Genomic DNA, 10,483 nt, shown 5'->3' with positions numbered 1-10,483 from the left:
GCTAATGTCTGTCTGCGGTAATAGTACGAATGCGCATGACTGTATTGCAATAATATACGTAATCATAATGTCACACTACTGCGTACATAAAGGTACTTTGGCACAGATACTTTGCGCCCCGCGCAAGCAAAATCATTGCCTAGCGTTTAAAAACTCGTATGATTAGAAGCAGCTGTTTCGTTTGAATTCGGAAAAAAGGAAAGCCAAGTACGTTCGACCCCTTTAGAGCTGAGTGAGAATGAAGTTGAGTACGGCTTTGTTCAGTGTTCTATTGCCGATAGCTGTGTTTTTCGACTTGTCGCGCTCAAAGGCTTTAGAGATATCTAATACAGTCTGGTGTTGATTGGGCTGGTACTCTATCTGATAATAGCACATAGAGTTATCAGATAAACAAATATTACGAATATACAAATGAGTGGCGCCAATTTCAGGTACATATAGCGCCCTCTGGTGAGGACAGGTGTCATGACGGGCGCAAACCGACGGTCGGACGAGTCGAATTTGGCGGGCAACGGCAGGTCGTTGTCGTTGTTGATTGACCTAACTGAACAAGCCAACGAACGTTCGCTGTACTTCTTCCATTACTGTGGAACACTGCAGTAGTCAAGACAGTGATTTGGCTGGCGTCTCCGCCGTGGACAGGGCCTTAGCAGTAGCAAATTTTGGGTTAGTGACTACAGTCGGAGGAGCAGTCCGTGAGCCCGTAATCACCCGGTGCCGTCCGCAGTGTATGTCGACAAAATTGTCTGTCGGCACAACCAGCCGACCCTAAACAGCAGAAGCGTGAGTGTCAGTGCCAATACAATATCAACAAATGACCCTGATACGTGAAACAGCGATAGACTAGATACGAATACGAGCCTGTTAGCTAGAAAGAGGGGGTGCAGATATCGAGCCGCTCATTCTCGTTACCTCGAACGTTGGTTGCGGCTGGCGCCGTGGGGTGGGACAAAGTTAAACAGTGCGTGATCTGGGTCGCGGTGAGGTCTGATTGAAGGTTTGTGCGTGTAACGCAGCTCATGGCTAGCGTTAACTGAGTGTGGGCAGCACCAGAAGCGAAAGTGTCGGGACTGGGGTACTACAGCAGGTACTGCTGGTGTTGCTGTGTGATCGAATGCCAAAAAGAGTTGTCCGAAAAAGGAGTACGGATGTGTTCCATTTGGAAATATCAGCAGTTGAAATAAATTCAAGGGGTAAACTCCTATCGTTCTGTACTTCTTACGGCTTCAGCTGCAACGTGAATCAACAGAAAAGTGCGGCTCAAAATGATAGCGCCTCCGGGCGACTCGACCAAAGAACTTTTCGCAGATGGACGTCATGTTGCGCAACGTTCGTCGGCGAAACGTGCGAACTGCAATCCGAATATTAGCAATAACGCCGAATTGGTCAAGGTTCGTCTGCTACCTCATAGCATATATAGATAAGTATATGCATAAAATATTTTTACGTTTCTTCCGAAAAGTGTACCACTAGACATGCTCGATACGCTGTCGACGGAGGAGAATACCAGTTTTGCCGTAGGCTTTGAGACAAGAAAAAAAGAGTAAAAATTATCCTTTCGTTGATGTACAACTGCTGTCGCAGTAACAACAAGAAGTCTCAAAGTGTCACCTGGAATGCTATGACGAGCATCTGTTTCTGGCCTAATTGTCAGACAGCTATTACATGGAAGGTGTGCGGAAGAACGTGACGGGATCAACCAGTCATGGGTGATGGCAGTAATGACGGTGGTAACCTGCTGCTAATGCGGGGTGTCTGTCCGTCTTACTGAGTTGCCCGCGCCATTCTTAACCAACAGGTTTTGGCGCGCAACTACCAGCGCCACTGGCGAAGCTCGCTCTGTGCCATGCTATTCTTACAAACAGGGCAGCTAGTCAGGAGAACGCGACCCCAAAACGACGAGAAGCTACCTTGCACAGCTACTGCTTTAAATTTTAGTGTTTGTGTATTGGGTGAAAGAAAGTCACAGGTGTCAATGGAAGGGTATTTAAGCTTAGGAACAACGAAAGCTATCGTGCACTAGCACAATAGTGGGGATCACAAAGTCAGTTCTTAAACCAGTTAGCAGGGCACATTAATGAAAATATGTTCATAATTAACATCAGCTCACGTAACATTGGTACAGACAGAGGGAATATTGATCTGATTTAGGTGTTCTCGACAAATTTAGTGTGTCCACTTTGAACTCTATGTGCTACAACGGGTTACCTATTTATGCCAGTAAATTCTTTTTTCGCAATGGCAGGCCCGTAATGTGAAGCAACATTGTTATGGGCAAGGGTTAGAAATTCTTGTACAATTATCTAACCTAATTCAACTATCATAGGAAACTATAATAATATGGCTTCCTTCAAAATTTTGAAAGGTTTGAAAAGATACGGTCACAGGTGATATTAATTCTTCCTGCATATTTAGGTGCCAACATAGAACAAGCACAACGACTAATAACGAATAGACGTGCTTAACCGTGCTTTCGGATGAGAATGAGCTGCATATGCTCGCTCGTTGCGAGTGATAGCAAACCTGAACTGGATAAATGTAACCATATCCCGATCGGGCATAACATTTGATATTCGTATTGTACATGCTTGTCGTCAAGTTAATCACGGCCAGCTGCCGTCACCAGCGCTATTTATCGGTACTGAAATGCATTTCGTTAGTATGTTTTGTATGATATAGTAGCAAATAATGATGCTTTGTATATAACTTAAATAGATTACTTTGAATCTCATAGTAGAAAGATAATGCTGACACCTTGAGAAACTGCCGCTACTCTGAGTAAAGAACCATATTTCATCTTGGTGCCCCAACTCAACTTGTTCGCTTGACAGGATACGGTGCTCTATATATATGTACTACTTATTTTGATTAAGAAATAAGGGTTCGTATTATAAATTCACAGTTGTAAATGCCTATTTAACGCAACTGCTATAATTTGTTTTTCTTATTGCAAGTTAATACATTTTTTTATGGCTCCATTGTCCTTTGAATGCGCATCCCACTCTTCTGTTGAAAATTTGTTTGTTTTAATTTCATTGAAATGTTCAAATCTTTCTATTTGCAGAACAATGGCAAAGCAGACGTCCTCGTACTTCAAGACACCGTGGATGAGTTTGTCTCAAAACTAAGCCGTACTCTTCGACAAAAGCAGGTTGTACAGGACGAGGTCATTCAGAAACAGGCTGAACAACTCAATCCTATTGCAGGTACCGCAAACAGCGAGAGCAACAACAACAGCACGGTTGGTATTTAAATAATAAACTAATAATAATTAAATAAGTAATGGAACATTCTCAAGTATAGATCCCTCAAAAAGCAAAGCAAGCTTATCGGAGCCTGAACATTGCGGATATCAACTGTAGATTTTCTCTTTAAGTATCGGTTCGAATCATGATGTGTGAAGCATATATGTATTCCTTCAATTTAATCCTCCCAACGAAGCTCGTTGAATATATAGAAAAAACGTTTATTATTCTATTACGGATGATCTACACATCTTCTTGGTGGTCTGGGGGCGCGCAGTGTTCAAAGCCTTACCCAGCATCTATCTGGATGCCCTTATCCACGCTAAATGCACTAAAACACATCAAATGAATGGAAAAAAATTTACACTAGTCTTGCGCGCTGTCTGCAACTGGGTACTGTTGATCGAGATTACTACCTTTTTTGCAGAGTTTCGTCTCTATATTGCTTCTAATTTTAAAAAGTAATAAGTTCTCCGATATACACAGGATAAACATTTACCTAATCAATCATATACGTTTCGGTCCTTATGGAAAATCTGACTTGGATCCTATGAAATTATAACGTCAATTCGTGAAGTATTTTGTTACATTTAACTAGAAACTTAGTGCTAGGCTTGTAATAGTTTTTCATGTTCATGTCTTGTTCGAAACGCTTATCTTTTGGCAAATGCTTTCATTTAGAAGCGTGACATCTGCACAGCAAAACCGGTATCACTGCTATAGACACCAGACAGAACGATAGCATTTACAAAAAATATGAAGTAATTGAAAAATTAAGTTCTTCAAGTGAGTCCTTAAGAACCCTCGTAATAAACCATGGAATGCTTTTCACTTTATTTGCACGGAATGAGTCGGCAAAATGCGCATCTTATTGAAAACAATTGTTTTTTAAAAACAGAGTCAAAGTTCAATGGAGCAGTCTGTCGTGGCAACAATGGATCCAAGTATGTCGCGACGCAAAGGGCGACCACGGAAAATAGTTGGGACGCCAGCTGTGACGCTGGACGAAAACCATCGTCAATGCGCAAAAACGACGTTGCTTGAGGAACAGAAAACTCTGCTCGTTCCAATACAAAATGACTTACACCGAACGTCGACTGCTACGAATAATGGCGAGCCAACGAAGTACGAGTCAGCAAGCACGTCGTCGATTACAAACCAAAATACTGTAAGGTCAAATAGAAAATTTTTTTTGGCTGAAATTCATTTGCAGCGATTGAAAGATACGGAGGAGGTTATCCGGAGGGCAGCAATTCAATATGCGGAGGGACGTAGTGCTCGGCGAAATCGAAAAAGCGAAGGCTCTCCCTCAAGTAAGTTCTTACCGTATCTTATGTTCAATAGATCAGAAGGTTCATACATGAATCTAGTAAGGAAAAATAGGTAGCCCAATAACACGTATGAACACAGAATGGACATTTTCACTTTGGATTTGAATTCAAAATTTGTGGCAATTAAAAATTTTAGATAACAATAATGTGGTATGTTTTTTTCCTGTTGCGCGTTCTTGTACTCAACGTTGACACTCAGACTTATCCCCGGCATCTACAGACCCCATCGTTGTTCCAGTTACAATTTCACCCGGAAGAACAGCTGTTGCGTCTTCAAAACCTCGATCGATCTCACCGAGTTCATCTTTTGACAGTTCTGAAGCAGAGTACAAACCAGGCGAATTGGTTTGGTGCAAATTAGGCAATTACCCCTTCTGGCCATCGATTGTATCGACGGATCGAGTTAGTCGACGTTACGTGCAAAAATCTCGGTTTGGATACCTGACGTACTATGTTCAGTATCTTGGGGAGAAGGTACCAGTATACGGTTGGACCGGTGCACCGCAACGAGTGATACCATTCAAAGGTCTCAAAGAGTTTCGTCGGCTAGTGGATGCTAGGATTGCTCAAGAAAGTAGCAAGGTAAGAGGCCGGCCTACTTTATGGACCATTTTGGCCCTTACTTTTTTAGTGCACTACCAACGCCAGAAACTCGGAAGTGTCGGTAAACTGACCAACAATCTAAGATTATCCTCTGTCAAAATCAAACCAGTCTAATTTGGTGTTATTCCTTGTTTTTGTGCAGTTGAAGGTCCGCGAACTTCGTGACTTTTTTGCTCTTCGGTGCGTTAGCGAGGCTCGTAGGGAAAGTTGGAACCGAGCGGTATCTATTGCAGAACAACGGTTGGCCAACGGCCCCAATGCTCATGATGGAATCATTAAAAGTTCGGAAATTGAGGAAGATCTGGATGGCAACCCTGTTCGGGCTAATGAGGCTGGCGATAATTATAGTGATGTGCCTAGTGGTCGATCCTTGGTAGGTTAGCTTTTGAACTCAACTTTGTAGTAGCTTTCATAGTAAAAAAGTTATTATTACATATATAAATGTACTCTGAACGTTTCATACCGAATAGTTTAGCGTATGAAATATGTACGAGTTGGCGCTGTATAACATATTTCATATGTTTCTGTACGACCGTAACAATCCTCAGCATAACCGCAATAATTTTAACATGCACAGAGTAAGTGAATGAGAAATAGTTCGAAGGGAAGAGTTCGACAACAATGGGTAAGACAAAGTTGAATTAAAAAGAAATGTGATGGGAAAATGACGAAGTGTAAGTAGTGAGCACATTGAGATGCTTACGAGTTATACACTTGCAAGATGGTTGTTGAGTAAAAAGTAGATCATTACTCCACTTTTATTCGCCTATCAAGTAACTTGGCCATAATGATTTATAGCAGATAAGCATGGAGTTCGAAAAAACGCAAGTGTACGGTAGTATCTGAATCTTCAGATAACGATTGAATAAATCATAATAGCAAAGTTAATTCACATGTTAAAAAAGTGAACTGAGAAAAATGATTTTGTTCACTTTGCTCGATAATACCAAGAAATTCAGTATTCTAAAAGATACATTACTGCATCGGCATACATATTTTAGTCGCCGTCTTCGGATGGTTTTGGTGCCGTGTCTTCCGAGGCGTCCCATCGAAGTCGTAAGCGGTCACCTGGCTCATATTCATGTTCGAAAGGATCCATATCATGTGACAAACCTACAAGTCAGATGGCGAATAGCCAAAAAAAGATGCGAGCTCAACTTCAAAAACGTCTCGCAAAGCTAGTGCGTCGTACATCATTAAATAGCCATAGGCCAATATTCGATGGATCTTCAGACAGTAGTTCTTCGTCCGATGGCGGTTTAAGCTCAGCCGTTTCCGTTAATTCTGACAATACTCCTAGATCAGTCAGTAGTATCACTTCGGATCGTTTTGTGACATCTCACTCTGCGGTCGCTGGTGCTTTTCGCAAGGATCTTTGTAGCAAACGGCGTCAGAACGTTGTGGAGCACGGACAGGTCAGTGGCCACTTCGTCTGCAATTATTAAATACCTTTGTTTAAGATTAAGGGATAGATAGAAAAGCGAATTGAATCGATTCAGGCTTCATTATGATTTCGCTAACTATAGTGATAAGCAACCCACACATGCCATAGGTGAAGACATACAATTAGTCTTAACGGTAGCTTTTGTATACCCAATAAAATGAAGCACAATAATAATGTCTTTGTTGCCCATTTGCTAATTTCAGCTTGCAAAAGCTGTCTGCTCGACTTGCCTAAAGGCCGAGATTGAAGGTGGTGAAGTATTGGTAGCGTGTGCTTGTGGCAATTTTTTCCATAAGAGTTGTTGCCCGGAAGGTATGAGCACGATCGCTAACTCTTCGTCCAGTAAAGTACTAGTAACGGACAATAGCAAGAACTTTGACGCCGGAAAAGCCAGGGAAAAAAAGACTGAGAAAAACGCTGCTGAGGGGGTACAAGAAACGATACCAGAACAAAGAATTGACAGTAGTGAAACTGTCACTCCAGAGGAGACCGATGCTGCAGAGAGGCAAGTGACTGAAGGCCGATGTGCACAATGCATTTCTACGTTATGCTGTATTTGTGGAGCTGAACGCGAAAATGAAGAGCCGATTGCGGCCCGTTGCTGCTCCCGACGGTATCACTTACATTGTGTACAGCAAGCTAGTTTATTTGTGAAGCTCTCTGCAGATAAAAAGGTAAATATGTCTGAAGGACCCAACGGCTACCACTATATTTAGTGTCGACCGATTCCTTCTCGAAATACAATAGTCACGTAACTTTGTATGTAAAAAACTTTGTATGTACTTTGTAAAAAAGTATGCGAGTGTGTATACAAATTTGAACAAGAAAAAGAAAAAGAAATTTGACAAGAAAAAGCCGTTACAGTTCAAAAAAGAATCCATAACTTCCACAGTTGCTAACATTGACTGTCGTTCATGTTCTTTCCGTTGTCTTGTTGTTTCTTTTGTTATATTATTTCAAACATTCAACTGAATTATGTTGCGAACGACAACGTTGATGTAGAAAATGCTCGGCTGCCCTCGAGATACCTGTCTTTCATGCCACTCCATCCAGCCAGGTATCTCGGTGAGGAAAAGTGGTTTTATCAGATGCGTCAAGTGCCCAGCGACGTACCATCGTCGGCGATCCTGTGTTCCCGCAGCTTGCACCTTTTTAACGGCAGACCTTGTCCTATGTCCCCGTCACCTAAGGACATCGACGAAAAAAGTGAATATGGATTGGTGTCATGTTTGCGGCGAGACAGGCGACCTTGTGTGTTGCGACGTCTGTCCGGTATGCGTTCATCCGGAATGCGTTAACATATCGGGTCCGGTCGACGATCTTCGTTATGAGTGTCCCGAATGCTCGGACTGGATATTTCCTGCCTTCGGCCGAGTGGTTTGGGCAAAACTAGCAAATTATATTTGGTGGCCAGGCTACGTCGTGCACCCGTCCGATCTGCCGGAAGCTGTGCGAAAAGCGAAAAAACCTGGGGACCATATGGCGGTCTATTTTTTCGGCACACACAATTTCTCTTGGCTGCTTCTTACACAGGTCTATCCGTTTCAAGCTGATGATGAGCGACAATCACGAAGCAAGACGTTTAAAAGGAAAAGCGCAACCTGGAACAATAACTATCAAAGAGCCTTAACCGAAGCTGTCGATGCATTGGAGAGATGGAACGCTGAACAGACCATGAAAACGACATTTGCTGGACCACCAAAATATCGTCACATTACTGTCAATACGGTACTCGTACGCATAGTGTTCACTTCGAAAGTTCGGTAGTTAAAGCCAAAACTAACTGGCTGTAGGTCTGCTTGGTTCATAGAGTAACGTTCAGCTTAAATTGTTCGCTGATATTGAAACACTGCCTTGCTTAGAAGATACTACCATAGAACTCATTGTTAATAGCAATATTGTTTCACTTCAGCTTCAGTCATTTTTTTTTCTATTATAGTTGAAAAGTGAAAGCTGTCGTGTGCCTCGGCCCCGCGACGATGAGCAGGTATGTATCTGTACTGCAAAATCGCCATGTAATGATGTCACCTGCTTAAATCGAGCGATCAATATCGAATGTGGATCAGGATGTCCGATGGGTGAAAAGTGCCAAAACCGAAGATTTCAACGTCGTCAGTACAAGAAAACGACAACGTTTTTGACATCTGACGGCCGCGGTTGGGGCCTGCGATCAGAAGAGGCTATACGCAAAGACGACTTTGTCATCGAATACGTTGGAGAGGTGATCGATCGAGAGGAGATGCGTCGGAGACTGGAAAGGCTGGCGGCCGAATCCGATAAAAATGTCTACTTCTTGACGGCTGATTCAAAACGTATTATTGATGCTGGACCAGCTGGCAATGTCAGCCGGTTCATTAACCATTCGTGTTCTCCTAACTTGTTTGCTCAAAAGGTTTGTATTACCTGATGTCTGGAGATCGTAAAGGATACAAAGCCAAACGGGTATTTGAATTAACCGTGGAAGTGCAAATTTCGCGGTAATGATATGACCGTTGTATATTAAATTGGGTTAATAATGAAAAAGAGATCCGGGTTAAACCGTTACGTTTCTTTGGAGGGCTTTCTTAAGAGCCTTGCCATGTCGTGGCTTTTTGCTGAAACTCTTGGTGAAGAAAAAATTGTGTTTAATTCCCAATATTCTCATGAACAGTGGCTTGTTCGAGGAGAACCTTCTGTTGGCTTGTTTGCTGTGCGCGAGATTCAACCTGGTGAAGAACTAGTATTCGACTATCAGATGGAGTTCGAGCACACGTTCAGGCACGAGTGTCTTTGTGGAGCAGCGAATTGTGCCGGGTTTCTGGGCATCTCCACACCGACGCAGAGATCACCGTCGCCTGCCGAATCTGGTGCATTGTCGGCTACGTCGAGCACGAGCAGCAAAAAAAGCTCCATTAGTGATAAGCCAAAGAAGAGAAAGCTAATGAAAAAACGGAAAGATCCAGCTAAGATGATTGTTGCAAAGGCTACCCGAACGATCGCCAACCTCAAAAGGCGTTATGATGCCGGTGCAAAAGGTCGGTTTTGTTGTAACTGATGATGTTCCACAAACATGGACTCCCATCTTAAAATTTAACTCGAATGGATTTCTCAGCTTTTGACGATTAATAATAGATAGTCGGAAAAAGAATCAACATAGTGAAGAACAGATGTTCAGCAAAATCTAAAAAATACCTCTACTGAATCTATTAACGCTTATAGCTCCTGAGATATATACCTATAAGTGACTACTGCTTGACGCACTTGGTATATAACAGATTATTACTGACTATTACTATCTCTATTATAGACTATTACTGTCGTGCCGTGAAAATGTCCATGAAAGCAACATTAACGAGAAGTGTTTTTGATTGTCCCGTGTTGCAGATAACGAACCCATAAAAAAAGTGGCCCGCCGTGGGCGACCTCCCAAAAAGCTAGCAACTGGTTAATAGCTACTACTGCCATTATACCCATAGGTGATAGAATTTTACAATTAAGATGATTCGATGTGTATATGGATCACACGTTACGCATTATTGTAAGTAGGTTATATAATTCAATAGGAAATAATGAGTCTGTCATGTGTTTCTTGTTGTGGTCTTTTTTTGTGTTATAAGCTATTCGTACATAACGTGGAAGGTTATATGGTTATAAAAGCTTGACTTTGCGACAATCGTCAACCGTTCAAAGTTATTGAGCTATTGTGTAGTTTACGCAAAACAAAGGAATTCGTATTTTTGTATTCTACCTTAAGTAGATGAAAGCGTAGTCATTTACGTCGCACTTGATAACGCCAAGGGGCCAATGGCTAAATATTATATAATGAATTATATATAATATAACAATAATAGTTATAAGAGATATTACTCTATTATTATTAT

General features: G+C 42.0%; 1 protein-coding gene and 1 long non-coding RNA gene across 6 annotated transcripts in view; one reads left to right on the top strand and one right to left on the bottom strand.

The window, feature by feature from the left end:
• The first annotated feature begins 23 nt into the window (after positions 1-23).
• On the top strand, positions 24-10,282 carry NSD (Nuclear receptor binding SET domain protein). 5 transcript variants are annotated; one of them, XM_022808340.2, is made up of 11 exons: positions 24-783; positions 3,065-3,241; positions 4,144-4,558; positions 4,776-5,158; positions 5,322-5,552; positions 6,181-6,594; positions 6,827-7,297; positions 7,626-8,357; positions 8,563-9,015; positions 9,274-9,637; positions 9,987-10,282. In XM_022808340.2, exons 3-11 carry the CDS (start codon positions 4,156-4,158, stop codon positions 10,049-10,051), a joined length of 3,516 nt encoding a protein of 1,171 aa, XP_022664075.1. In that variant the 5' UTR covers positions 24-783; positions 3,065-3,241; positions 4,144-4,155; the 3' UTR covers positions 10,052-10,282. The 5 variants fall into 5 exon arrangements, with proteins under 5 accessions (XP_022664075.1, XP_022664074.1, XP_022664072.1 ...); XM_022808339.2 differs by having other exon boundaries at positions 24-1,391; positions 4,459-4,558; XM_022808337.2 differs by having other exon boundaries at positions 24-1,391; positions 7,626-8,351.
• Positions 6,449-10,483, bottom strand: part of LOC147755349 (uncharacterized) — a 9,783-nt gene continuing 5,748 nt past the window's right edge. The window contains exon 2 of the long non-coding RNA XR_015329536.1: positions 6,449-6,611. This is a non-coding gene — a long non-coding RNA (uncharacterized LOC147755349). The remainder of the gene's footprint in view (positions 6,612-10,483) is intronic.

This window comes from Varroa destructor, unplaced genomic scaffold (genome assembly GCF_002443255.2).
Source record: "Varroa destructor unplaced genomic scaffold, Vdes_3.0 BEIS01000005.1, whole genome shotgun sequence".
NCBI classification, from domain to species: domain Eukaryota; kingdom Metazoa; phylum Arthropoda; class Arachnida; order Mesostigmata; family Varroidae; genus Varroa; species Varroa destructor.
The sequence above is the reverse complement of the archived record's forward strand: the minus strand, read 5'-3'. Positions and strand labels throughout refer to the sequence as shown.

Excerpts from the sequence above, each read along its gene's own strand:
- NSD (XM_022808336.2), top strand. The coding sequence starts at position 1,266 with ATGATAGCGCCTCCGGGCGACTCGACCAAAGAACTTTTCGCAGATGGA. Across the intron at positions 1,392-3,064 it reads ATAACGCCGAATTGGTCAAG|AACAATGGCAAAGCAGACGT; the intron begins GTTCGTCTGCTA and ends TTCTATTTGCAG. Across the intron at positions 3,242-4,143 it reads AGAGCAACAACAACAGCACG|AGTCAAAGTTCAATGGAGCA; the intron begins GTTGGTATTTAA and ends TTTTAAAAACAG.